This window comes from Drosophila pseudoobscura, chromosome 2 (assembly GCF_009870125.1).
Source record: "Drosophila pseudoobscura strain MV-25-SWS-2005 chromosome 2, UCI_Dpse_MV25, whole genome shotgun sequence".
Lineage (NCBI taxonomy): Eukaryota > Metazoa > Arthropoda > Insecta > Diptera > Drosophilidae > Drosophila > Drosophila pseudoobscura.
The window spans coordinates 10,166,540-10,193,879 of NC_046679.1; the positions used below are offsets into that span (position 1 = coordinate 10,166,540).

Here is a 27,340-nt window from a genome sequence, read left to right on the forward strand (position 1 = left end):
TTAGAAAGTTTTTCCACAACTACAACGACAGTGCAGGCATCCGCAGCAGCAGCAGCAGCAGCAGGCAGAGGGGCAGCACCAGCATCAGCAAGAGCTAAGAAACAAAAGAAACAACTGTAAGTGTACAGAGAGCTCCCAAAAGATACTTAAAATGGAGCCTCCTGCTAAAGCCAGAGCCAGAGCTTGCAACGCTCACTGAGCATGGGGCAGGCAACTAAAGCAACTAAAGCAACTAAAGCAACTGGCAACAACAGATACTAAATGCAGCCAGTGAAAGATTTCCAAATGCAACTACCGACTGCACTCGAGAAATACTGAAAGATAATTTCTGCTTTGCTGGCTGGCTGGCTGGCTGGATGGCTGGCTGGGGCTCCGTTGTTTGGGGGGCAATTAAAGTATAATTAAGAATCTAATGGAGTTTCACTCTCCTTGTGCGTAATTAGCCACAAAGAAAAGTAAAAACTGAAGCCACACAATGGCTTCCATGGAAAGGCAAGCGCAAAAATAAAAATTGTGTCTGGCTGGAAACAAAGGCCACAAACAAACAACAAAAAATACGGTTTAAATTATATAATTATCAAAAAAATCTTGACAAAAATAGACGAAAGTTGTAATTTGCAACAAGCGCAAGCAAAACGGAAAGGAAGGGAAAGGCAAAGGCAAAGGCAAAGAAGGGAAAGGAAAGAAGAGAAGAGAAAGAAGCAACCGAAAAGCCCGAAGTTTGTCGCTTAGAAGCGAGGCTTCGACTTCCACTTCGGCAGCGACAACGACAGCGACAGCGATGAAAGTTAAAGTTATAAAAGTCGGGGAACGTATTGGAATTGAAACTGTAAATAATTGGGTAGTGTGTGTGTGTGTGTGTGTGTGTGGTGGCTCCCAAGGCGAAACTCTTACTCGAAGCGAGGCGAGGCGAAGCGAAGCACATGGCGAAGCACAAAGTGCGGACCAAAACAAAAGACTTCAACGAAGAACCAAACTTGAACACGAACCCGAGAGCTTCCCTCTGCTCGGGGTGTGTGTGTGTGAGAGATGGAGAGAAAGAAATGGTAAAAGCACACACCGAAGAACTCATACCATCTAGCCATGCATCTGTGTGTGTGTGTGTGTCTGTGGCAAGCGAAAGCGTCGCTGTTGCTGTTGCTGTGGCTGTTGCTGCCGATGAGAAACGAAATGGAATGGGCATGAAATTTCTTAGGCGATCTTTGAGGATAAGCGCTGGTTTCACTGTGCGCTGCCGCACAGACGTCGACAGTGGTTCGAGGCAGACGTTACGTTCAAAACGTTCGGCGCGCAAGAATCTCCATCGCACCACAGCAAAGCAAAAAGCTGCTGCAGCAACCAGCAACCAAACCAAACCAACATCTGGAACTGCGTGAAGAACTACAACTCGAAGCACTCGTAGAAAGTCCGCCTCAGTAGCGTCGCGCCTGCGCAGTGAACACAACCCAACAGCCGGACGAACAAAATATCTATACAGAAAAGTGTGTCCCCCCCCCGCGAAAGAGTGTGCTACAGCCCCTACCACCCTCCCAACCAGTGTGAAAAATATTGTATATTGTATATATAGTAAGGTGTGCATCTGCAGCACCATGCCATCCGAAATGCAATCAAAATGTTGACTTCTCTTGACTTTGCGGATGGTTTATAGTTATCTACCCAGTCTTTGGTAACGACCAGACCGATCATCATCGTCGTCGTCTTGTGTTCTCCGCATATCAAAACGCCAAGGCAAAAGTGAAAGTGATTTTTCGGGGCTGCTCCAACGTGTGCGTGAGTGCCACTTGAATTATAAATATTGCCATCGTACAATGACAACCAGCAGCAGGCAAACCAAATAAGTCTCAGCCTCAGAGAAAACTATCAAAATCGAATCAAAGAAATTTGGATTACCACCAAGCCAGCCAGCCAGCAAGCCAGCCAGCAAGGATACAGCAAGGATACTATCATCGAGAACCTGTGGCAATTGAAATTGGATATGGCTGCCAACGAGATTATGACACCAACAGTCAATGCAAATTGCCAGTACTCAACCAGATATTGTTGTAAGTTGAACACACAGAGAGAGAGAGAGAGAGAGAGAGGGAGACAGAGGAGGTCCTAGCCTTCGAAACACTATGAACACTATGATTCCTTTAGATATGAGTACCTGGTGGCGTATACTTAATAATTCTTATACTACCCAATGCTGCTCTTAACCATCTACTGTCCTTTAACCAAACTTGTTCTATCAATTAGAGACTCCCACACTTGGGGTTAAGGGGTGGCTTGATTAGACACTCTCCTCCCCCACGTTTTGCCCTCTTGCAAGTCATTCCGCAGAATGCACGGCGAAAGCAACAAACAAACAATCCAAGCCGAGCCGCTGAGCCGCCGAGCCGCTGAGCAGGCAACCTGCAGAGCAAGAAAGAAATTTACAAAACAAAAAGCAAAAACAACTTTTTTATAGAAAGTTTTCATGCCACAGAGGAAGGGGGGTGGGCGGCTCTCATGCTCATCCAGTGGCAGTCGGTATCGGAATCGGAGTCGGAGTTGGAGTTGGAGCTGCAGCCAGTTTGGAGGCTCTGTCACAGCCAGCCAAGCGGCGGATGGCGATGCGATGCGATGTGGCTTTTGTTGAGCATCGCCAGCAGTCGACTAGCAGCAGTCGTTGTCGTTTCTTCTGCTGCCGCTGCTGCTGCTGCTTCTACTCGCTGCCGTCTGCTGTCTCTGCCCGCTGCCTCTTTCACTGCCTGACGGCAGCTCGCTTCTGCCGTTTGTACGACACGAATATTAATAGGTGAAAGTTGTTGCTTCGTTGCTTCGTTTCTTCGTTTTTTTCTTTCTCGTCGACAGCCGACGCTGCCTTCTGCCTTCTGCCTCTCTGGCTGTATCTGTGGCTTCTGTGAGTCCCTTTCCAGCTGCAGAATTTATGTTTCCTTTGTGCCGTTCATTAATTTCTCTTCTCTTGGCTATTAAAAGTCTTTGCTTCTCTTCTGTTTTCTTCTCTCTCTCTCTGGGGGTGAATGTTGTCCATGAGTCCTGGTCCTGTCAAAAATTGACCCAGTTTTCAGGGCCATGCAAATGGCTAAACAGAAAGGAGTATCCCTTACCAATCCTCAATCTCAACACGCTTAGCCTTCAATTTTGGCTTCGAATCAACAACAGACAAAAGCCAGAGTCAGTCAGAGGCAGAAATAGCAGCCAAACCAAACTGCAAGTTTCTGTATGTCTGCTGTATGTTTGTGGCATTTCCATTTCCATTATAATTAAGGCTCTTGCATAATCGAGTTTTGTTTACAAAAACTTTTGCTGTTTCGAGTTCAATGTCCCACAGAAAGACCGAAAGGCCAGGGGGATTGCAACAGTTCCTGCGCGACGCGTGTGGATCTCTCTCGAACTCCCAGAAAAAAACACGATGCTGGCCCATGTTGCGTATACGCAATGTTGTCTGATCGGTCTGTTTCGGGTTTCTGGTCGTTCGATTGTGATTTTATTGTTTATTGTTTATCATTAATTATCTAGAATGACTCATCGGGTTTTGTGTTCGTCAAAAAATCCAAAGTGTTGCCAAAATGTGTGTCTTTTTGCGGCTGAAGTACATAACAAGAAAATAGTTTAAATGTTGGCGGTTGGCGTTTGGCGGCCATCGAAGGGGGTTGTCGAGTGGAGTGGAGAGTGGAGGAGGTTGCCCAATAATACCGTTGGCTGATAAACCGCTACAAATGATATTACTGACAGACATACATCAATTTCTTCAGCGGCGTTATTTACCCCTTTACCCCCTTTTTCGCCTGTTTTTCGGCTGTTGTCGATGTTTCTGTTTCTGTTTCTCTGTTTTCTATTTTCGTATGGCACATTATGCAATACCTGGCAGTATCTTGTATCTTGTCATTCGTCTCGAAAGTTACCGCAGCATCGGATCTATCTGGCCAATGTCATTAGCCACTCCACTTGTTGGGAAAAGTTGTAGCCCGATCTATGCGACTGCAGATACCCCTCAGCTCTTGCTTTCTTTTCTTTCTTTTCTAGGTTTTGGTAGTTCGCTTCCTAGTCCCACACGTAGCCTCCTCCATTATGCAATTGCTTATTAATTCTTTTATAATGCTTGCGTTTTTGGGAGCCAGCAGTATGTTTTATGCAATCGCTGCAAGAAGTGGCAGGGAAAAAGGCTTTCCGCGCACCAGGAAGCGGGGGGGTTGATCGATGCGAAAGGGATACATTTCACTGTTGAAGTTGCAATTAGTTCGGAATTACTGAAAGATAAAGAAAGAATCAGACAGCATTGTTCGCCCAAAAATAGAAAATACAGACTCTGCGCAAAAAGAAATGCTTAATTTTATTTTAACAACCATCCGCTCCATTCATCGGTGTTTCTTTTGCCTTTCTTTCGCACACTCTACTCCACGGACTACCACAACACAGTGGCAGCTCCCTCTCCAGGCCCCCCTTTCCGCGCTCTGTTGCATATTTTGATTGTGGCCGGCCGGAGCTCGTTCCCGCTGGTTTATTAGAACTTTCACTTTAGGTTTTTCTTCAATTGTGGGCCCCACCAGCGGAAGAGTGCCTCCACCGTGGCAGGGAGCACCTTTTGTGGTCTGCCAATTGAATAATAGGCAAAAAGAAGTGACCCAGAAATTGAAGAGATGCTGAGAGATCCAATCGGGACAACAGACATAGACCAGATGAGTAATAGCAGTCGCCTGTCCAATAACGATAGAAAGTTACCAAACTAATTTCGAATACATATACGAATATTTATGATTAAGTACAAGTCATTCCACATTTCGAGTGGATAATTGTGGTAGGAGCGAGGGCGAGGGCGCAAAAAAAAACCCAGAGAGAAAAACGAAAAAAAAACTTATATATGAAACCATTTTGTGGGTTTCGTGTGTGGGGAAGGTTAAGTTTTTTTTTTTTATGTAAGATGCCGCAATTTAATTTGATTTTTATTATTATTGTGTTTCTCTTGAAGTTGGGCCAACCATAGTTTTTTTTTAAATAAATGATTTGGCATTTGAATGCATCTGTTTGGGGTTTCTTTTCTTTTTTCTTTCTTTGTTTCAATAAACGAGAGTATCTATCTGCTCTGACGTATCTCAAGCACGTAATGCTATGCGTATGTGTATCTGTGTGCGTGTGTGTGTGTATCTGTGTGTGCGTGTGTATGGGTGTACGGGTTGGCGGCTCTTACCGCTATTTACATTAACATTAGAGCTTTGGGTTTTTATTGTTGCTTCGCTTTTGCTGTTGCTTCTGACGGCGCAAAGTGAAAGTTTCTCATGTGAGCCGAACCGAACCCGAACGGCAAGCCGAGAGCTCTTGAATCAGGTAGATACTATATACTATATACTCGCCTACAGTTAGCGTTGGCTGTGCCAATGATATGCCCCGCCATGATAAGAATATTAATGGGGGGGAGCAACTGGACTCTGAAATTGCTGAAATCAAAAGTGATTTTCGCTCTTCCCCTCATTAGCAGTCCGTTAAATCATAACAGCAATTAGAAAATGCAAACAGGCAAATGTCCATTGGTAAATGGTAAATGTTTGCTGCTGCCACCAATCGCTGTTGCACTTTCGAAAAGCCAGAGACTTTTGTAGAAAATATGCGGCAGGCAACAAAGTATCAAGTGCATGACAAACATCACAGAGAGGGGCGAAAAGAAAATCTTTTTGTAAAGGTTCATAAACCTTCTCGCAAACAATGAGATTACCACAAAATTTGTTGCCTTCTACGGGGACTCGACTCGATGCTGCATGCATGAAAAGTTCAGCGAAAATTTTCCCAAAGCCAAACCAGCCAGAGAAATGCACAAAGTGGAGGGCATAAAAAAAGAAAGAAAAATGAAAGAAATGATTTTTCCTAAATTACTTCTGACGATGTGATGTCCATGATAATGACGATGATTGCCAGCCATGATGCGGCTCGTTATGATGACGATGATAATCATGATCATGACGTTGGCTGGTCATGATTATATGTGGTGCGGAATTTCCACTCCACTGTCGGTTAGCGTACATTCAACTGCAACTTGCAACTGCAACAGCAATGGAAAAGCAGCAACACAAAGAGAAAAGTCCGCTGGCAAAAGAAAATTCCCCAACAACAAGTTACTCCGCTCCACCGCTGCTTTGCTGCTCAGTTTTCGGTTTTATATCATCTATTTTGCAGCCATTTTCCAGCGAATTTTTCCAGCCTATTAGCAACTTTTGACTTTTGTCTTTTGTGTCGACTCTCGGGACTTTCTTCTAGCTCTGACTTTTCTTTTGAAAAAATCATAATAAACACGAGTGCCGCTCGTATTTTCTTTGCCGTTTCGCTTTGCCTCTCCAGACTCATTTGTGCATCATTTGGGAGAAAGTAAAAGCCAAGAATTAAATGGCACTCCACTCGCTAGGTTGCCGTTGGCTGCTTGGCTGCTTGGCTGCCTGGTCGATGACTTGCAGCTGAAGCTCGAGCTGGGAGCTGGCGTATGGGGCGTATGCGCATTTTCAATGCTGGCTGCTGGAGAGAAAACACCAAACCGAACCGAAGCGAAGGAAAAGGAAATGCAGCACCAGCACCAGCAGCAGTAAAAGAAAACTAAGCTGGGAAAGCCGCCTCATGCTCGGGCAACAATTTCTTTGGGATTCGGCATGGAGATCGGGTTACCATATCAATGCCCAAGTTGGGGCTCCATACCCATAGGAATTCCTGCATTCGTTTAAGGAATGGCATTTTTCCAGGCAGAGTTTTTGAAGTTCAGGTTGGGCTTTCAAAGGTAAAAGTCCAACAATTATTCTGATAAGCACTGTGTCCCCCCCATCTCCCCATCAATCAATGTCGCACGAAATGCCCATATCTCAATCCCAATCTCAAGTGGAATTCGAGTACCATGCCATTGAAACGAAGCCAGTTCCATTCTCCCGAAGATCACTTTCAGTACCGAGAGCTGATCGAGAGTAGGGCACGTCAAATGCTTCATTAATTTCAGCCTGCCTGCAACGTTGTATGGCATGCAGGCAGTCAGAAAGAGAGAGAGAGAGACAGAGAGAGAGCAGAAGAACCAAGAAGAAACCTACACAAATCCTGACCCAATTAGAAATTCTCACGCAAAGAGGAGAGATGCAAACCAAAAAGAAAGAAAGAAAAGAAGTAAAACGAAAAAAAACGAAACGTCACGGTTAACAATTCCACGTTTAATCAAACAAACAAAGAATTAAGCAAGAAGCCTTCACAATTTACGTTTCTATACGAGGTACGAGGCTCTGGCTCTGACTCTGCGCCCGAGTGAAAGAAAAAGAAAAGTGCAAGAAGCCAAATAAGCGTGGCAAAAAGAAAGCAAGCGAAACGAAACGAACCGCAGCACAGAGAGCCAGAGACGGAGCCAGAGCCGGAGACACAATGGAAACCGGGCCCCAAAGAAGCTTACCAACAAACCATTCAGCCATCCAGCCATCATCAGCCATCATCAGCCATTCTAAGTAGCCATAGTCCAAGGCAATAAAACATGGAATTCTATCAGTCGGCGGCCGACAATTATAAAGCCAACGACGTGATTGGAACACCAAAAAACGATTCAGAATCATGTTTAAAGATCCCTCCCCTTAACCGTTCCTCTACAAATGATATGTGGGCGATACCCCGAAAAGCGTAGTATTTCTATGGGTATTGCAGTTCCGTGGCGTAAAAATAGAACCGGTTCTCGACCCACGAAAGTGCTCTGCTCCTCCAAAACGGAAGTGGACACAGAGCACACAACCAGACACACTGTGAAAGATAGAGTTGGAGAAAGAGAGATAAAGAACCCATCAGCATGCAACAACAACAACAACAACAGGCTACAACAACCATTCAACGTCGACGCTGACGGTGACGACGACTGTGGCTTCGCTCCGTCAAAATATAGGCCAAAAGAGAAACTAACGGTAAACGTTGTTTCTTCTGCTTGCTGTAGCCCCCTGATAGCCACTCTGCCAAGACACAGACCCATTGGGTTGTTGTCTGCCAAAGAAGCAGCGGTGGCCACCGCAGCATCCACAAGAGCAAGAGCAAGAGCTGCTTCGAGGATTTGGGTTACATAAAAGGGCGCAAACGGAAAGTAGAAACCGAAAGAAGCCAACCTCAGAGACACACACACACTCACGCACACATATGGGTACGGGTATGGGTATGGGTACGGGTATGGGTATGGGTACGGGGTACGGGGTACGGGGCATGCCTGTATGCGCAGACGCACAAAACTTGTTGCAAAGAAAGTGAAACTTTTGTAAGCGCTCCACCACTCAGCGATTCCCCCCCTCCCCCTCCAGTTATGGCTGGCTGTGGGGGGGGAACGTGGAGCATGGAACCTGAGCATGTCACGATCATGCGCGTAGAGCAACGCAGAAGGTTGAGGTTGTTTGGCAAGACGACGCCGCGCGTTGTTTGCCTGCTTTTGGCCAGCGAATAATATTTTTTGTGGCTTGTTATGTTTTTTTTTTTCGTTTTCTTGCTGATTTTTGTCTGTTAACGATCGCGCCGCGTCTTTTTTGGGGTTGGGCTAGGTTATAAGTCTGTTAAACGTATCGAATGGGGGCTTGGGAATTGCTCAACCATCCCACAAGATTGATGTCAATCTGGCCAAATCTAAGGCCCTTGCCTTGACATAGACCAGTCGCCACAGGCGAGTGACGCATCCAGTCCGACCCCCAGGGCACAGGGGCAGGGCATGCCTCTCAAATTTAGAAAGTAGCCCCCGATGGCATCTTCCCTGCATTCTTTATCTCATTTTTTCGTGCAGTCTGTAGTCTGTAGAATGGTCTCTGAAATGACCAAACAAAATTTTATAGTTTGTCTGGGGGTCCCAAAGAAAAATCAAAAGCAGCCGCCTTTCGTTGAGCTGGAGCTCTTTCTTAGATCCGGCTTCGACTTCGACGAACGGCAAACAATTTTCTCCCCACATCCACATCCACATTCACATTCACATCGAAGGCCCAGGCAAGGTGGCGGCAGCGACTTCTTGGACGCAGTGCAGCCAGCCACAAAAAAAAAGCAAGAAATCAACCGCAGCCAAAAGGCAAGAAATACCGAAGAGCCGAAGTGCTGCCCGAAAGCCCCCAAAAGCCACCGAAAGAGAGACGAGTGGATAGAAAAAAGTGAACGAGTAGAAATTACGGTAAATAAATAAAGAGAAGAGAAACAAGCGATTGCCAGAGTCGTCGTCGCCGTCGTCGTCGTCGTCGTCATGAGCGAAAGTGAAATCTGCTAATGAATTCTTCAACGTTGAATAGTTTTCAGTCATTATGGACATTGTTGTTGTACATACATACATACATACATACAATACTTATGTATGTATGTACCTATGTATGGGCTTAAGCCATGTAACCAGGCAGAGCCCCCCAAGCTCATCCCATGCTCATCTCTGGATGGATGAGAGCCAGGCTGCTGGCTTTTTTGGCTACATTTTTCAGTTTCAGTTTCGATTTTTGGACTTTTGGGTAAAAGTTGCTAAGCAATTAGCCAGAAGGCATAGCAGGCATACGGGTACGGGTCGGGCCGAACCGATCAATCGCTATCGATTCGCTGTCTCAGATGATTGCTGTGATTACCCACCCGATTCCGATTGCCAGTCGCACTTCGGTTCGGACTCACTCTCCTTGGGTTCATTGAACACCTTGCTGCCGCTTGTTGCAGTTTTCTATAATTTGTTGCCGCTTTTATATGGCCAAGAGGTCTTAAGCGGGGTCTAAACTTGAATTGCATTTGGAAGGTGGCAGGTGGAAAGTTGCAACAGCCTCTCAGATCATTGCCCTCAGTCGGTCGGCCCACGGCTCCATGGCCACGGCGCATTCTTATACAATTTGGATCTGATCTGATTTGATTTCTTTTCTTTTCATTTTGCAGGGGAAGCAGAAAAAGTCAAATCTTTGATCAGATTACGGGCGGAACTGTCGCCTCTGTTCACGGGCAAGCGAAATGCCTCCAAATATGCCTGGGCGTAAGTAGACAGACAATCCATCAGATACGCTTATGAATCGAAGCTTATGTGATTGCATAACTCTATATTTCTGTTACCATTTGCACTTCCATTTCTGTTTTCCCTTTGATCTGTAGCGTGGTTGAACGGGAGCTCAATGTGCCGCTGCCTCTGTCGAAGATCATCAAGAAATGGAACAATCTCCTGCAGGAGTACAAGGCCATCAAGATGTCGGAGGAGCCCAAGCGCCGCGAGTGGCCTTTTTTCACCCTGATGGATGTCTACTTCAGCGACCAGGTGAACGATCCCTCGCTGCGTCTCTTCTCGTCCACCAAGACCCTGAAGGAGACCCTCGACGACAGCGTCTTCGAGGATGATCCAATCATCGCCTCGGCCATTGCCGCGGCCACCAGCGGCGCCTACATGGACATCGATGAGCTGATCAGGCGGCAAAAGGACCGTGCCGCCCTGGCTGCCGAGCGGAAGCTGGCGGCAGCTGCCAGCGGAGCCGCTGGCGACTACAAATACGAGCTGAAGCCGATGCTCCCGAACAGCAAGTTCAACAGCAACAGCGAGATGGTGAAGCTGTCCAAGAGCGTGGACGATCTGTCCATGCAGCAGTACAAAATCAAGCAGGAGCTGATGCGCCAGCGCGAGCAGGAGCAGCAGGAGAACATGGTCAAGATCAAGCAGCATGCTCGTCAGCAGCAACAGCAACAACAGCAGGCCCAGCAGCAGGCCCAGCAGCAGCACCACCAGGCCCAGCAGCAGGCACAGCAGCAGCAACAGCAGCGGTTCATGAGCCACCAGCCGGCTTTATCGCCGCATCCACACCGCCTGTCGTCCTCGTCGACGCCACCGGGCCTGCAGCATGCCCTGCAACAGCAGCAGCAGCAGCAGCAGCAACAATTTGCGGCGCGCCAGCAAGCGTACCAGGCACAGATACACACTCCACCGCAATCGCACATGCAACAGCAGCAGCAGCAGCATCACCATCAGCTCGCTCATCCCCATCAACCGCCCACGCCGCGTCCCAGCTCGCCGCCCACCACGGCGCAGCAGATCCACATCACGGCCACCCAGCACCAGGCCGCCCAGCAGCAGCTCCACCAGCAGCAGCAGCAGCACCAGCAGCAGCAGCAGACGCTCAAGCAGCAGCAGCAGCAGCCGTACACAGATCCCAACACCATCGACCAGTATCTGCTGTCGTGGAATAACTTCCACGGCAACATGTGCCGCGGCTTCCACTCTCTGCAGAAGGACGAGAAAATGGTGGACGTCACCATTGCGGCCGGCGGCAAGATATTCAAGGCCCACAAACTGGTAAACAGGCGGCGCACTCCCAAGAACTCCCGCACTCATACAATGCCCTTTCCTTTCGCCCTTCTCTTTTCGCTCTTGTCTTGTGTCGTTGCAGGTCCTGTCCGTTTGCAGTCCCTACTTCCAGCAGATCTTCCTGGAGAACCCATCGAGTCACCCCATCCTGCTGATGGCGGACGTGGAGGCCGGTCACATGGCCGGACTGCTCGACTTCATGTACAGCGGCCAGGTGAACGTTAAATACGAGGATCTGCCGGTGTTCCTCAAGGTGGCCGAGGCCATGAAGATCAAGGGGTTGCACACAGAGGTGGGTCTGGGCATGGCCTGGGGATTATCTGCGCTTTTATTCAAATGTGACTTTCACTTGCAGAAAAACCTGGACAGCGATGCCAGTGACATTAGTTCGCCGCATGAGAGCGACGGCACCGAGTGCCGGTATGAGCGGGGCACACATAGCGTCAATATAACCAGCGGACATGCCGCCGGCTACGGCGGACAGCCCCAGCACCAGTCGTCGCCGTCACCGTCCCACAATGGCCCCAACCGCTGTCCCACTCCCCTCTCCAGCGGGGGTGGCGGAGGCGGAGGAGCTGCCAGCTACGCCGGCTTCCGGGAGCACATCAAATCGAAGGCGACGCTGGCGGAGACCTTCATCAAGAATCTCAATCGCAACAACAACAACAACAGCAGCAGCAACAACTTCAATAGCAATGGCGGCAGCATCAATCTGACAGAGGCCGAGAGCAACAACTCCTTTGCCATCCTGCAGGCCAACAGCAAGAAGATGCTGGACTCGGCCCGCAAGCAGCACAAGTATCTGGCCAAGCGCAAGATCCTGATGCACTACAACACGGAGCTGGGCGCGGAGAAGCGGCTCAAGGAGATGGAACGAGAGCGGGAGCGGTATCCGAGCGCCGAGCAGCATGACGACGCCCTCAACAATAACCACAGCCACGCCCACAGCCAGCAGGAGAGCAACATCATGGAGCCCATTACGACAATTGTGCCACAGACGCCGCCACCGGCCACGCACAACAACAGCTTCAAGATACGCCTCGTGGAGAGTCATCATCTGACCAACAGTGGCGGCAACAACAACAACAACAATAACAACAACAACAACAGTAGCAACAGTGGCAGCAACTGCCAAAATGATGATGAAGAAGCCTTGAATCTCGTACAAATCCCGAATGCAAATGGCAGCCGGGCCCGCCCACAAACCCCAACACGCTCAACGCCCACACCCACACCCACGCCCACATCGACGCCCACGCCGGACATACAGCTGATAAAACGCGAAGTGGAGCACGACCTGTCGGGCGAGGCCACCCAGAACAATGGCCATGACGAGGAACTGCTCTCCGGCGGCTACGAGCGCAAGTACGACGACAACAACAATAGTCGCGCAATGGACATGGAAACGGACTCGAACAACAACAACAGCAGCAGCGGAGGAGGAGGCGACATCGGCAACAACAACAACAACAACAACAATGGCATAGCTTTGGCTCTGGGGAAGCACAAGCTGCTCAGCGCGATCAATCGGAGCCTGGAACTGGAGCAACAGCAACAGCAGCAGCAGCAACATGCTGAGGAGCAGGAAGCGGAACACAACAAGAACAACAGCAGCAGCAACAGCCACGGGGAGCACGACAACGATGACAACAACAATCATAGCCAACATTTGGACCTGAGCACCATCAAGAACATAGCCACCGCCGAGATACTGTGTGGCCTGAAGAGCAAGGTCCTCAAACTGGAGGAGGAGCAGCGCGAGCGGGAAAGGGAGCGGGAGAGAGAGGCCTGCCGCAATCTTAACTCAGAGATCAAAAATGCCGAATGACAGTCGCTAATCAGCAGCAGCGGAATATAGATAGGCATAAACTGGGAAGATACTATTCCCAGATGGAGGAAGAGATGAAGAGTATGCATTTGATAAAACATTAAACATAAAGAGAGACAACATCCACATACATACATGCTATATATATATAGAGAGAGAGAGAGAGAGGAAGGGATCTATGTAGTATGCTAATTATAGTTATTTATTATACCATTTAATATCGTTAATGTAATTATAATGACCCCCGACCCCCCACCCCCACAATACATACAAATACATTGGTTAGGCCTAGCATTCCCATACTCCCAGCACACAACATTTTACAATCCCTCTAGCCGCTAAGACTCACACGAATCATCATCGTATCGTATCGTATCGTATCGTATCGTATAGTAGATCCCAAAAACGCTGATGAAATTACAAATTTATTATTAGCACTTTGGAAACTCTGGCCCTGTTGCAATACGTGTTAAGCTCATGTTGAACATATATTAATATCGATTAATCTTATGGTATGTGTAGAGCGCAGTATGTTGTAGTATAATATGCCTTTCGATTTTTCAGCTCTAACGCTAACACAGTTCTTACATTATTTATGCATACTATACACGTATGTATGTATATCGTACAATGAATGTATCTCAACACCAATCACACGCATGCATACACACCACATTCGCATAACCTGCATCCAATCTGCACCATACATCGTACTACATATATGTACACTATAAAAATATATAGTATAGGAATAACATCGGCCGTGTTCAGAGACCCCATTCACCATTTTGAACATGATGCCATTTACAAAAGGAACAACAAAAAGAAAAGATAAGAAAAGAAAAGAAAAAGGAACAATATATGTATCTCGTTTTTAGTTTTAACTTGCCAGACCCAGACACCTTTTTGAATGAACGCACGCCCAGATAATACATAATACCAGTTACCAGTTACCAGAGCACGTTACCTTCCCCTGGAAACGGGTTCCGCATCTTGTTAATTGTTTTACATGCCCCAATGTGGCTGGAACGGAACCAATATTCCTCACAAAAAATTACAGCAGGCACAACCAACGCATCGATTAGGGCCAAACCTTCGCGCACTCTCAGCCCCCTAATCGCTGTCCTGCCTCACAGAATCAGATTCAGAATCAACTCTCAACAACGTGCACAGCGTAATTCGTACAATATTTATTCAACTTATTTACATTTTTAAAATTTGTGTAATATTTTTTATTGCTGTTGAACATTTTATCTATTGTAAAAGAATGAATGAATGAATAAAGAAACCCGACACATTCAATTTTATATTCAATATATACTGTTGGGATTCCATATTACCATACAGTGGGTACATACTTTGTGCTGAAAGAATTTATGCAGGAATAAAGATTGGATTGGATATCAAAAGTAAATAAAGAAATTGGAATGTATGTGTATCTAATGAAATAAGTTCTAAAAGAAAAGCAGGGGTATGGTCAAAAAACAAAAATCAAACTCTCGCAGAATCCATAGCCAAGCCCAAGGTCAAGGCCGTTAAGCAGCTGGTGGCCGGCAAGGGCAAGGATCTCCCCCGAGGATCTCGGCGATTATCATCGATTATTATCGGCGATCTCAACCCTGATGGCGGGCAAAGGTAAAGCCACGCAAAATCGCATGCAAAGAGGCTTTCATAATAAATTACAATATTTCTTTCAAAATAAGCAGAATGGGCATCATTTCGCGGCATCAAAGCTTATATATCCTTGCAATTAGTTCGAGTGCATAAGCATAAGAGGACCTGTGCTAAGAGCTCCACTTCCTCAACCAAAAATTACAGTAATGTGCCAATATCTCTACTTAGGAGTACGTGGGGCAAAGGACAGAACAGAAAGCGCCGATGGTTATTTTGCATATCCGAGGGGTCTTCAGCTCGGCTTAAAATAGAGTGGACCAAATGCTTGAACAGCAAGGTTAGTCAATCATGGCCTCTATTTTCTGATCCATTTATAGCACAATCGAGGTTTTTAATTGTAGGTAAATAAGAAAGGTTAGGTATACATATTGCCAATTCTAAGTATGAGGATGTGATCCACTCGCTTGGGCATACATCCTAAGCTTTGTCTCGTGCAAATACTTTAAAATTTTTATTTTTATTGCTCTGTGTTATTAGTGTGTTTTCAATATAGCAGGGAGAATACTTTATAAATATTTGTAATAAATGGTTGTGTTTTATTTCTTGTCTTTAAGCAAGAAGCTCCTAGAATGGATAGTGTTCATATGTAAACAAAAATATGTTTCAGGAATACCATTAGTATTTCAATTTAATTTAATATGGAAACAGTAACACTCCATATCCATATAACTCTTACTTATCTACCACTAAAAGCAGGGATCGTAAGGTTTATAGGATTATTTGTATAAGGAAAATTATGAAATACAATTTTATTCTGGTTTTTATTATTTATAAATTTCTATATTCAAAGCATTACTACCGATACTACCGGTAGTGAGCGAAAAAAGATACGTTCTTTCTATTAAACTGCCACAAAGTATACTTTGGCATTGTCACTGTCTAGAGGTTGAACGAATCCTATACGTGCATTGATCTCTCCTTCGGCATTGTACAGTTCCCATACATCCGCGCTCTCTCTCTCTCTCTCTCTGGGGACACTGAGAGTGAGAGCCGCTCTCAATGCGTCAGCGCAGTTCTGTCGAAAGTGAAAATGGAAGAAACAAAAACGGAATACATTTTGTGTGTATTTTGTTGGTCGGCGGGCGGGGGCGCGCCTTTTTTGCCCTTTTTTCGCGCGCGCACCCAATCGGCAGTTGTAATTGAAAACTACACACGAAGGCCGAAGGCAGGGCCGAGAGAGCGCTGAAAAAGAGAAGGTCCTGCCAAATTTTCCCGCTCTCACCCAAACACACACTCACGAGTGGCAGTTGGCCGCAAGGTACAATAAATCATGAGGTGCACTCAACTCTGGCTCTAAGTATCCGACTCAAGTAACAATGCGAAAAGTGGCTTACCTGTCCCTCACCAATAGTGCTATACCCTGCGTCCGCCTGTACATATTGTCTCGAAGAGAGAAGGCAAAGAGAGAGAGAGGGAGAGAGAGGGTGGAAAACAACCAAACCATCCTTTTGAATATTTCTACGATGGTTGGCCCGTCGTCGTTCCGTTCTCTGTGTGGTTGTAAAAAGGCGAAAACGTCACGAGAAAAACCGGTTAATAAATTATTGCTAATCGAACGGTAAAATGCACAATAAATAAATAAATGATTATGCCAAAAATCGAAAAGGTCGCAGCGTACCAGTACGTGTGCACGAAAATGGCGTAGGAAATGGCTTAAGCTGTGAAAAACTCAAGTGAAACGGTGAAAACTACGTTTTTTTTTTGTCCACGACTTTCCTTTCTCCTTTGTTTTGCGGCCATTATTCGAAACTGCGCAAAAGGCTGGGCCCGGCCCTGGCATGTCCCTGGGTAGGCTGGCGATGGATCCAGGATACATGGAGCGGATGTGAAAAGTTTGTATATGGCACAATATGCCTGTCCGCAGGATACAGAAGATGCCGAGGAGAGCGGACACAGAAGGAACGATACCACATTGTCCACAGGAGCACCCTCAAGGGACGGTGGCAGAAGGATCATGCATAAGAGTGGGAGTAGAGTTCAATGATTCCCTCAATTAAAAGCGCATTAAATCCATCTTTGAATTGGGCGGAACACCCCAAAAAAAAGGCTGCGACAGTGAAGGTGAAGACGGCGGCGTCGGCGGCCGTCGCCCTGAAACAGGAACAAAGCCAAAGCAGCGGCAGCGGCAGAGGCAGAGGCAGCGTCAGCCGTGGCAGCAGCAACAACAATCAGCCCTAGCCATAAATGAAATTTTACGAATTTCGGTATACACACGACAAATGCCGACTAGCACCAGGACAACTGCTTGGACGACAGAGAGAGAGAGAGAGAGTCAGGAAGGAAGGACTCGTACCGTACGATGATGATGATGAGGTTGCTGTTTGGTAGAAGGGTGGGTGGCATCGGCATCGGCAAGCCCAAAAGTCCGTCTGCGATTGTAGTAATACACACGCACACACATAGCAGATGGCGTGTAGAGAAAGAGTGCCAGGCAGGAGCAGAAGCAGCAGCAGCAGCAGAAGCAGGAAAGGAAGAAGAAAAATAAGGGATGGTCGGTCGTTCGCCTGCTCTACACATACATTGGCTTGTGTGTATGCGTACAAGGAGTATTGTACTATTTGGACGACTGCAAAAACTGCAGCAGACGCGGCAACAACAAACCCGACTCTGGCCACAAATCAATCAGCCCGACTGGGGAAACACCCTTGCCTGTACATAGGGATACATAAATGCGCAGTAAATCATTGATTTTGGAATTATTATCAAATGGAATAACAGTCAGTCCTCCTCGCAGTAGAATGTATCCAAACTAGCGGTTAATGGACATGGCCAGTCGGCTCCTCTGCTCCTCTCTCTTCTAAAATTAAATTTTGAAAAATTGTTCGTTTTTCCCCCGCAATACTCTCCCGCTTGGGCAGAGAGAGAGAGAGAGAAAGAGAGAATGGTATGGTGGTTGTTGCCGTCTGGGTCCTGGGAAGGGCATGTTAAGGGTGAACACTCCGTGCCGTACACACACAGAAACACACATTGACGCACTCCGGCAAACGTACGTACGTACGTACGTACGTACGGCACACCAGACATCGGAGAGACAGACGTACAGACAACAGGCAACACAGCAGTTAGACTGGATGGCAGACATTTTAGCGGCCGGCAGCAGAGGGCGGTGGTCGCAGTCGGCGCTGCCACACACAGGCACATGCGAGTGCATGGCAGAGCACACATCGCGGGATCCATATGCAACATGCAACGTACATATTTCGGCTACTTAACCTACAGAACACAAAGAAGGATACAGACAAAAAGTACCCTGAAACGTAAGAAATATCGCATAGCAAGCCGGAACGGAACGGAACGAAGAAGGATACTATACCAGGAGTCCTGCGCGAGCCGCGCAATTGGACACGCGCGGATACATACACACACACACACACACTAACTCAGACTAATTTAATCCTTTAGTTCACTCGAATTGAGCTCCAACCTCTCCCCCGCAAATAAGACGAGTAATTTGAAAGGCCGGAAATAAGAAAAACTACAGCAGGATACAACCCACTAACACTCGCTCAGACACACACACACCCCCACTGCATGCATACATACATATACATATGTATATGTTTACGACAGAAAAGCCGCCTATGTGTTACGTTATTTACTCTACGCTGTGCGTTGTGCCCCGTATGTAAATGGCTACGTTATTACGCCCAAAATCACTTTACGTTGCCGCCGCCACAGTTACGTGAACATTGCATTGCGGCGCGTGTGGGTGTGGGTGTTGGTGTATTGCGTGCGTGTGCGTGTGTGTGTGTGCGTGCGTATCGGCACTTGGTATCCTTACTTTCAGTGTCATCAAAAATGGCTGAAGAAAGATATATTTGCATTTGAAGCGTATCACAGCCAGCTTTGATGGGCATTGCAATGAGCATCGATTGCAGTTTCGCGTCACAAGAAATGTACATACTCGTATGTACCCCGCCTATGTGCAGCCCCAGCCCCCAGCCCCATGGGCCCAACAAGTGTTCGGCTCGTACTTTTTGGACAAAAAAAAAACCGTCATCCCCATACTTACGTAACCCATCAAACGGTTGTGAAATGTTGCATTTATCAAATCATATCACAGCCATTTTGATGAGTTTCGTGTGGAATGGCCAGCAATCCATCATCGATCGGGGCAGGGCAGGATGGAGCACAGAGTGGACGGAAAGCATCTTTCTTATACCATGTCGTTAAAATGTTTGTGACCTTATGTACTCTTGAATCATATCACAGCCATTTTGACGAGTTTGGGTACAGAAATTTCAACATGAAATGCCCCCTTAACAATCCATTCTTTTCAGATCCGATCCGATCCACTCCCCGGGATAAAAATGATGACGGGCTGCCCGCCAGCTCAAGATTACCGGAAATAAGGATACACACATGTTTTATATTTTTTGGTTTTTTTTTGTTTTTCTCGTTTTTTTTTTAGTTTTTGTTTTTATTTAAATTTATAATAATTGTTACCTTTTATAATCTTGTTTTTTTTTCATTTAAGGAAACTTGAAGGTTTACAAAACAAAACAGACCACAACAGATGCTCTTATTGATCATATACGAATTATAATCAAACTGTTATTTTTGATGACCGGCAAAGTATATTAATACGGTTTGTTCTTCTTCAGTTTTGTAAAAGGACAACGGAGGCGGCACTCAAAACCCAGAAAGAAGCCAGAGACACAAGATCCTATATCCTGGTCAAAATGGCCAAGGAAAATTGTATCAAAACATGTCCAATAAATGCTATAGAATTAAGTGCAAAACAAAGGCTAACAAAACAAAATTCAATTTCTATCAAATTAATTAGTTTTACAGAAAAATGAGGGGGAACAAAATAAAAGTGTATTGCTTTTCTAGAAATTCACATTCGTTTTTTTCATTTCCCGCAGTGCTAGCCCAAAGGGTTTCGGCTTGGGCCTCCATCAATCCACCCATCCATCGCGGGGTTACAACTGCCTGCACATTTTGGAAAATTCAACTTGGAATGATGACTTTTGGGTTTTGGTGTGAGTCTGCATGTCGCTTTCTTTCTTCGTCGGGAGGGGTTTTGGGTGTGCGGCTGGGGGGGAAATTTGTGGCATGTGTGGTTTCGGTGTGTATGGGGTGTGTGTTGGTGAGGCGCGCCAAATCGGATAAAACTATAGGACAGCAAAAGGTGCAATCTAAGGATAATGTTTAAAACAATGTTGTACAAAATGTAGCTCCTCCGTCCTATTTCGACTTTTTGCTGAATCTTTTGATTTGACTTCTTCGCTTCTTTCGCTTCGCTAATCGATTTTCGATTTATGTTTTTTTTTTTGTATTAATTTTGTGATAGCCAATCTTCAGATTTGATTTGGAAGTTGCCTAGGGGCGCAAGTGGGCGGGACGAGCCGGGGGCTGGAAACGCTCCTCTCATTGCTTTCATTATACACTTTGTTGTTAACAAATAAATTTGGGGTTTCTTCGACTTCGACTTCTGCTTTTAGCTTTGCTTCTTCATCTCTAACTTTGCTTTTTTTTCGTTTTTGTTTTTGTTTATTTTGTTTTTTTGTAGTTTCTATACGTTTGGTGTTTGTTGTTCAGTGATTGCTTTTTTTTGTTGTTTTGTTCGCTTCCGTGCGCTGTAGAAGTCTTGCAATTTCAAAATTTACTAGTTTCCTTTTTGTTTTTGTTTTTTTTTTTAATTGTATTTTATAATTTCCTAGTTGTTGTCTCGGTCTGTGAGATGTACTACAGAATGAACCGTTCCTGCACATGGCATACGATTTTTGGGGTATGGGATGGGATTGGATGCGTGTGTTTTTTTTGGGGATCGCTTGGAGCGACTACAAAAGCCGCGCGCGCCTACTCAAGGTTGAATGCGAATGAAGGATGGTGTAGCGATTTTTGTATGCTGGTGGCTATGTGGCTATGTGGTGTGTAAATGTGGCTTGTTGATGACTGGCTGCCTGCCCGTACAGATTCCGTTCCTTACAGCGCGACAATGCCTGCCCCTGGCCCTGCCCATTGGCACTGCAGCTGGAGGTGCAGCTGTTGCTGTTGCTGTTGTTTGGGTGGCATCCTCACTGTGCGTGATGCTGCTGCATCACAATCTGATACTGTGGATTTTGCGGCGCATGATGTGGCGTCGGCTGTGGTTGGAAATATGGATTGGGTAGGACGTGTTGGGAATGCAAGCACATAAGCTGGTATGTTTGCTGTGTGGGCGGTGTGTATGCCGGCTGTGGTCCCCCGCCGGCAGGGGAGGGCTGTGGTGGCGGATGGAACGGCTGATGCGGCTGTCCTGGCGATGGCGTGGTCGACTGTGGCGTCTGTGTCAGGAACTGCAACTGCGGCTGTTGATCCGGATACAAGCGCATCGGCATGGGCGCATATCCCTGTGATTGGAAATGTTGTTGTGGTGCGTGCGGGTATTGGATGAACTGCGTCATGGGACCGGCGGCCATAAGCGGCTGTCCGGTGGCCGTGGTTGCCGAGACATGCATCTGCGATGCTCCCATTGGAGCTGTAATACAATTAAGGGTTCGATTTTTATTCCAAAAACACTGTGCGTAGGACTCACCATAGTTATTGCGACGTAGGCGCGGTGGCTGTCCGGCCTGTGGGTGTGTAGGTGGCGGGAATGGATGCTGCTGCTGCACAACGTATATGGGCTGATTGGTCGCCGCCGCCGGTACATGTGTGCCCGTGGTCGTATAAATGCCCGGCATTGGCACCGGCGTCTGTGGCGTATGGGGTCGCGAGGGGTTGGGTGTGCCGGCTCCCGCCCGCGGCGTAAAAGGCTTGGCCGAAGGATTGAGCACATGTTTCTTTACCACAGGCGTACTTCCGGTAGAGCCAGTAGCACCAGTTGCGCCGACAGCTGCGGCTGCGGTTCCACTGGTGGCTCCACTCGATGCAGCAGCAGGCGTGGACTTCTCGGACCCAGCACTGGAGGCAGCCGCCGTCGTGGGCGTACTGACTATGCCAGTGGGCGTTGTGGTGTTGCTGCCAGGTGCCGGAGAGGCATCTGGTTTGGGTGTGGCCGCCAGCTGCTGCTGCTGCGGCGGCTGTTGGGCCGTCAGTATCTGCGGCGGCGGCGCCTCCAATAGGACCGGAGACGTAATCACTACCGGCGACGTCTGTGGCGGTGGCATTGGATGGTATAAAGGCAGCGGCTGCTGGGATGGCTCCGGCGCCAGCTGTGGCTGCTGTTGCTGCTGCTGCGCTGGTGGCTGTTGATGCTGCTTAGGCACGAGTTGGTGTTGGGTCTCCACCAGCTGTTGCTGCTGCTGTGGCGGCTGCTGAGCTTTCTGTTGCAAGTGCAGCGGTACATGCTGCTGTTGCTGCTGCTGTTGGGGAGGCGGTGGCTGCTGCTGAGGCTGCGGCTGCTGCTGTTGTGGTTGAGGCACATAGTGTGGCTGTGATAGAGCTGCCTGATGCAGATGAGGTGGTGGCCCTTGGTGCTGCATGGGCACATGCTGTTGTTGCTGCTGCTGCTGCTGTTGTTGGCTCTGCTGCTGCGGTGGCGATGCCGATTGCAGAAGAGCACGCTGTTGCTGCTGTTGCACCTGAGCCTGCACCTGCACCTGCTGCTGTTGCTGCTGCTGCTGTGGCTGCTGCGGCTGCTGCTGTGGCGGTGAATTATTTGTTGGAGCTAGCTGGAAGTCCTGGCCAAACTGTCTCAGATCCTGTAGCTGATTATCGCGAGACCGCATCTGACGTTGCGGCTGTGGCTGTTGGCCCTGTGGCGCCATGCTCTGGTGCTGCTGCTGTTGTGGCGCTTGCTGTTGCTGCTGCTGTTGCTGTTGCTGCTGTTGCGGCTGCACACCTGTCTGCAGCGGCGGTGAATTACTATTTTGGCCAGGATGGCCGCCATGGGAGCTATGCATGGGCTTTCCCATCTGCGGCTGTGGCTCTCCTCCGTAGTTGAGCGAATTGCTTTGAGAGCCTTGGTACTGGCGTATCTGTCGCTGGGGAAGCGGCTTATTGGTATTGGCGTTCGCGTCGCCATTCAACTTGGAGGGGCCGCCGCTCATGTGAGATGGGTTCCGGTATTGAGAGGACCTGCGCGAGAGCGAAACAATTACATTAATATATTGAAGGACTTGCCTTTGCTTGTGGTGTTTGCTTACCCGTGCATTATTTGCGAGTTGCCCTGATACGCATACTGGTTCTGCATGACCATGGTGGGCTGATAGCCGCCCTTGCTCTGGCCCACAGGATTGCCGTTGCCGCCTTGAACGGCAGAGATATTGCCGCCGCCACTGCTGTTGGGGGGCACATTGCCGCGCATTACTTTGCCCCCTTGGGTGACCGTCTTGCGCTTAACCATCGAATACTTGCCGGAGGCGTCCATTCCGGCCGCATTGGCGGACGAGGCTGGCCCAGAGGCCTTCAGGCCGCCTGCAAGTAATAGAACTGCAGCCGACTGCGTAGCGCCACCCTGGCCAGCCCCGCCGCCACTAATGACCCCGGGCATCATAAGACCATTATCACGATCGCGACCACCGCCGCCACCACCCTGCGAGGACATGCTCACATGCGACATCTGGGGTCCGCGCGTCTGCTTTGTAATATACCGATCGCTGCTCATGGTCTCGCGCAGCTGGAAATCGCTAGCGCCACGTGGCGGCTTGTTGCCACGATCACGGTCACGGTCTCTGTCGCGCTCCTCACGCTCCCTGTCGCGATCGTTGCGCTCGCGCTCCCTGTCACCATCGCGGCGATGGTCCTGCTCCGGACGCTCGACAGCAGCAAAGAGTGCCTCCTCATCACCATTCTCCAAGTCCAGACGGTCGCGGCACGTCGGATTGTTTTCAATTTCGGCAGCAAGTTTTTCAGCCTTTGCCTCGGCCTCCTTGAACTCTAGCGAATCCCCTTTGTCCAGTGGGATCGTGTACGTGGCCAGAGAGTCGTCGAAAGTGGAAGTCACACCGAATGTATTCTCATTTTTGCGGAACATCTCATTGGCATCCCAGCCATTGGCAGCGCCATCCAGTTCTATATCAATGTCCCCATTGGCGCCAGAGTCCCACGGCTCCAGTTCCTTCTCGTCCAGACGCGCACCTATAGCGAAGAGCAAATGATAAGCACTGGAGACGAAAGGATTTGAATACTAGATAGGACATACCATTGCACTTATCAGAGATGGCTTCATCGGTCTTAAAAGCGCCAGCGGTGGCATACTGCGAATCAAAGTCCTTCGCCACGATTTTAACCACAGTGTCGGCCGGGAATATAATGTGTTTTGGCACCTTGCCCTCTTCCGGAAGATTCTTGGACTTAATGCACGCCGGTAGCTCCAGTGCGATGTCAAAATTGCCCGAGAATGTACGGAATACGCCTTCGTAGATATTACCCGAACGCAGGACCACCTCCACAACGCTGCCCACCAGCGCCGTAGCCGAGTGCATGAAAAACGTGTTATTATAGACGCCCTGCGCCACCGGTCGAATTGCTGTTCCGCCTGTTCCTGCTCCTGCTCCTGCACTGTTTCCAGCCGCACCTGACTTATTGTTCGCTGGTCTCAGACTGTTGTCGTTGGCGTTGTATCTGGAAGAATGGCACGGCACAAATTATTCACAAGCTAAACGTCTCTCCGGCTCGGGGCTGCCAATATTCATGTGATGCGAGAGTGATAGCCATAGCCATATAGTAGCCAGGCTAAAGACAAAGCGAAAAGCGTTTCAGGGACGTCAGCGATATCGATTCGTTGTTGGCAAACTCTGACACGACACGACCCTCGCCCCTTCTAAAGACCCACCCCCACAATGGGGCTGTGTGTTTGTCTGTTGGTGTGTGTGCGTGTGTTCATTTTAGTTCGCTTTTTAGAACTTACCGATACGCGCGCTATGCGACTAAATGAATTATGGAAGTCACCGACTGGGTTTCCGAATCAAAAACGCTCGTTGTGCCGCTTAAATTGATTTTATAACGAATTGGATAGATTTTCCACAGGAATATTCGCAACCAGCTGCTGCTTTACCGTACGAAAACTGCAGTGTGGCCAAAGAAACAAAATGGAATCACCTCTGGGACTGATTCCGTTTTTCGGGGGTTCAGGGTATCTGGTTCCTCCGCTCTTTGTTTACGTTTTGCTTGTGTGTTTAAAACAGTGAGTAATTACTGTAGAATTCTCAGAAATATTTATGGTTTTAAGCGACGTTCGTTTTTCTGCTGACTCTGCTCTGTCTCGGACCTATTTAATCACGGTTCAGCTCGGTTTCCAGTGGCGTTCGTTTTGTTTTTTGGGGGGATGGATGGACTTGGTGTTGGTTGCGTGCAGGATCGACGACCGTGAAATGCGCAACGAAACGCACAATGAACCCGGCCACGCACACAGCCGCAACAACAGCAAGCAACGGGCGTGGGTGTGCAGCAGTCGCTGCGAAGGGGGAGCGGCAGGAGTGGCGTGCATTGTGCACATTTTCGTGAATGAAAACAAATAATTGATTGCGTTTAAAGAGTGAATCATGCGTGGCGATAAGGTGAGCCAGAGACAGTCAGAGAGAGAACGGTTAAGAGCAAGAGCTGCTCTCAGAAATAGGCTGAAGCGAAACGAAGGCACTGACGGCACACTCTCGAAAGGCAAGTGTGCATGGCAGAATAGCGGATAAATATGCATAGAAGTAGAATGGAAACAAGAGCGATGCGATGTATCGTTCGGTCAGCAAATTGTAAAGTGACCCAAATTTCGAGCGCCCAGCGGAACACCAACAGGGAGGGGCAGAGGCTGAGGCCGAGCGAAGGGGGAGACGAAGTGTGCCAAAAGAAACTCAGCGCAGCGCAGCCGCTGCACGTCATAGCAATGGCAGAGGCAGAACTGCAAAACGCTTACTGTGCAAGAAAATGCAGTCGAAAAAGAGGCAAACGAAGAAAACAAAAAGAAAAACTATAGTACAATACGTGCGCGCGTGTGCGTGCATCACTGGCCTGGCCTGGCCCTCGCCAGGCCCCACAGTACTCACAATTATACACATGCATGTGTGTTGGTATATAAATAAATAATGATCGTGTACCATAAACAGCTATGGCGATAAGTATTGGCACGACTGAAAATGTTTAACTCTAGGAACCCCATTAATTCTGCCTTTTATCTGCTTTTAACATTTATTCACATTCCATCGTTTCTAGAGACAGAGAGAGCTACATACAGAGCCGTGCCAATACTAATGCCCGGAACTGTGCACAAATGCGGATGTGTGTAGTTGTGTGTGTGCGGCGCGCTGCAGTCATATTTCAATTGAACATTTTAAGGGCGCAGCAGCGGCGGCGCGGCAAAAGGGGAACTGGGTCCAACTGTTTGGGGGTGCGAGCGAGCGAGGCGGAGGCACTCTTTGGGGACAACATGAGCCACTAATGCGACAACGGAAACCTTTAAACAAATTATGTTTTTGTACTAATTTTTTCTGGCGAAAGGGAAATGTAAACAAAGCATAAAATCTGATGCTGAAAGCACACACATACACACGACACACACACTGACACCGATAAACGCACACCAATGAACACTAAACACACTGATTTGACACACACAAGCACACAGCTGGGCCTCTTATATAAGCGCCATTTGCATTTACGATTTGGTCTTCCAAAAATTCAGAATGATTTCAGACAATACGAAACGGGAAAGGAATTCCTTGATTCGATTTAGTTGCAGCCACTAGAAAGAATAACAAAAACAAAAGCTGCCACCACGAAACAGACACGAGACGCGCTTTCACCTTTCTCGACCGGACCGGGAGAGCGCTCTTTCTTTCAGTGGCGTTTTTAGTCGTCGGGTTTTCAATTTGTCAGGGCAACGGCAAGCAGCAGCGAAAAGCAAACCAGCCCCACACAACACACGACCGATTACACTTGTGTGTGTGTTTTATTTTTTTCTTTCGCTTCGTATCGTTTCTTTTTTCCTTGTGTCTGTCGCTTTTGTCTTTTTTTGCATTCGCTTTTCCACTGCAGCTGGTGCTTCTTCTTACCTTGAGATGCCGCCGCTGGCTCCGCCACCGCCACCTCCTCCACTAGGTCGAGTTTTCCGCTTACTATTGTTGTTCATAATAGATTGGGGGAGTGCAAGCCAATTGCCAGCACCAGAAGAGTGGACGAACGATGAAACGTATGAAACTTTGCGTTTTTCCTTTGCTTGGGCTATTTTCTGATTTATATTTGATATAATCGCGTGGTGGGCGGTCACTTTTAACACGACGCGAGACGTTTTCTAGCCAAAAAAAGCAATATTGGCGGCGTTCAGCACGGTTACTTTGCTGCTAAATATGCTTTTGTTGCTAAATTTATTTTTTCCCTGCGTACGAGAGCGATAACGAGTTGACAAGGTTGGATTTCGATGTCGATATTTTACCATCCCTAGTTACCATTGCTTGTTTGCAGCACTTGCACCGAACAATGATACGAGAAAAATATAGGTCGAATTTGGTTTAATTAAAAAAATCTTTATTTAATTTATAAACTTTTCACGCGAAGAGTATTTGTTATCTTTTTAATTCCTCCTGCACCGTCGGACTCTCAGAAATATACCGAAATATATGGTCTCATTTTCAAAATACACCGTAAATATACTGATGAAAAAAATGAGCTTAGCCCACTTAATCCCCACTCTTTTTATACAGGTGAATAAGTTAAGCTAATAA

General features: G+C 47.7%; 2 protein-coding genes and 1 long non-coding RNA gene across 5 annotated transcripts; 2 read left to right on the forward strand and 1 right to left on the reverse strand.

Annotated features, from left to right (window-relative positions):
* The first annotated feature begins 1,178 nt into the window (after positions 1–1,178).
* LOC4801255 (protein kinase 4) lies at positions 1,179–14,389 on the forward strand. Its single transcript, XM_001358341.5, has 5 exons — positions 1,179–2,042; positions 9,847–9,940; positions 10,057–11,242; positions 11,337–11,546; positions 11,610–14,389. Exons 1-5 carry the CDS (start codon positions 1,976–1,978, stop codon positions 13,080–13,082), a joined length of 3,030 nt encoding a protein of 1,009 aa, XP_001358378.4. The 5' UTR covers positions 1,179–1,975; the 3' UTR covers positions 13,083–14,389.
* Positions 14,390–15,819: 1,430 nt separating this feature from the next.
* On the forward strand, positions 15,820–19,867 carry LOC117183668 (uncharacterized). The gene is made up of 2 exons (XR_004468805.1): positions 15,820–16,314; positions 19,234–19,867. It is a non-coding gene; the product is annotated as an uncharacterized lncRNA (long non-coding RNA).
* A 156-nt stretch (positions 19,868–20,023) lies between these two features.
* On the reverse strand, positions 20,024–27,227 carry Atx2 (Ataxin 2). Of its 3 annotated transcripts, none has more exons than XM_001358342.5 (5): positions 26,672–27,227; positions 23,830–24,251; positions 22,832–23,765; positions 21,280–22,763; positions 20,024–21,222 (listed from the first exon to the last, which is right to left on the reverse strand). In XM_001358342.5, exons 1-5 carry the CDS (start codon positions 26,746–26,748, stop codon positions 20,780–20,782), a joined length of 3,360 nt encoding a protein of 1,119 aa, XP_001358379.3. In that variant the 5' UTR covers positions 26,749–27,227; the 3' UTR covers positions 20,024–20,779. The 3 variants fall into 3 exon arrangements, with proteins under 3 accessions (XP_001358379.3, XP_015037115.2, XP_003736453.2); XM_015181629.2 differs by lacking the exon at positions 26,672–27,227 and adding an exon at positions 26,423–26,568; XM_003736405.3 differs by lacking the exon at positions 26,672–27,227 and adding an exon at positions 24,538–25,045.
* Positions 27,228–27,340: the final 113 nt, after the last annotated feature.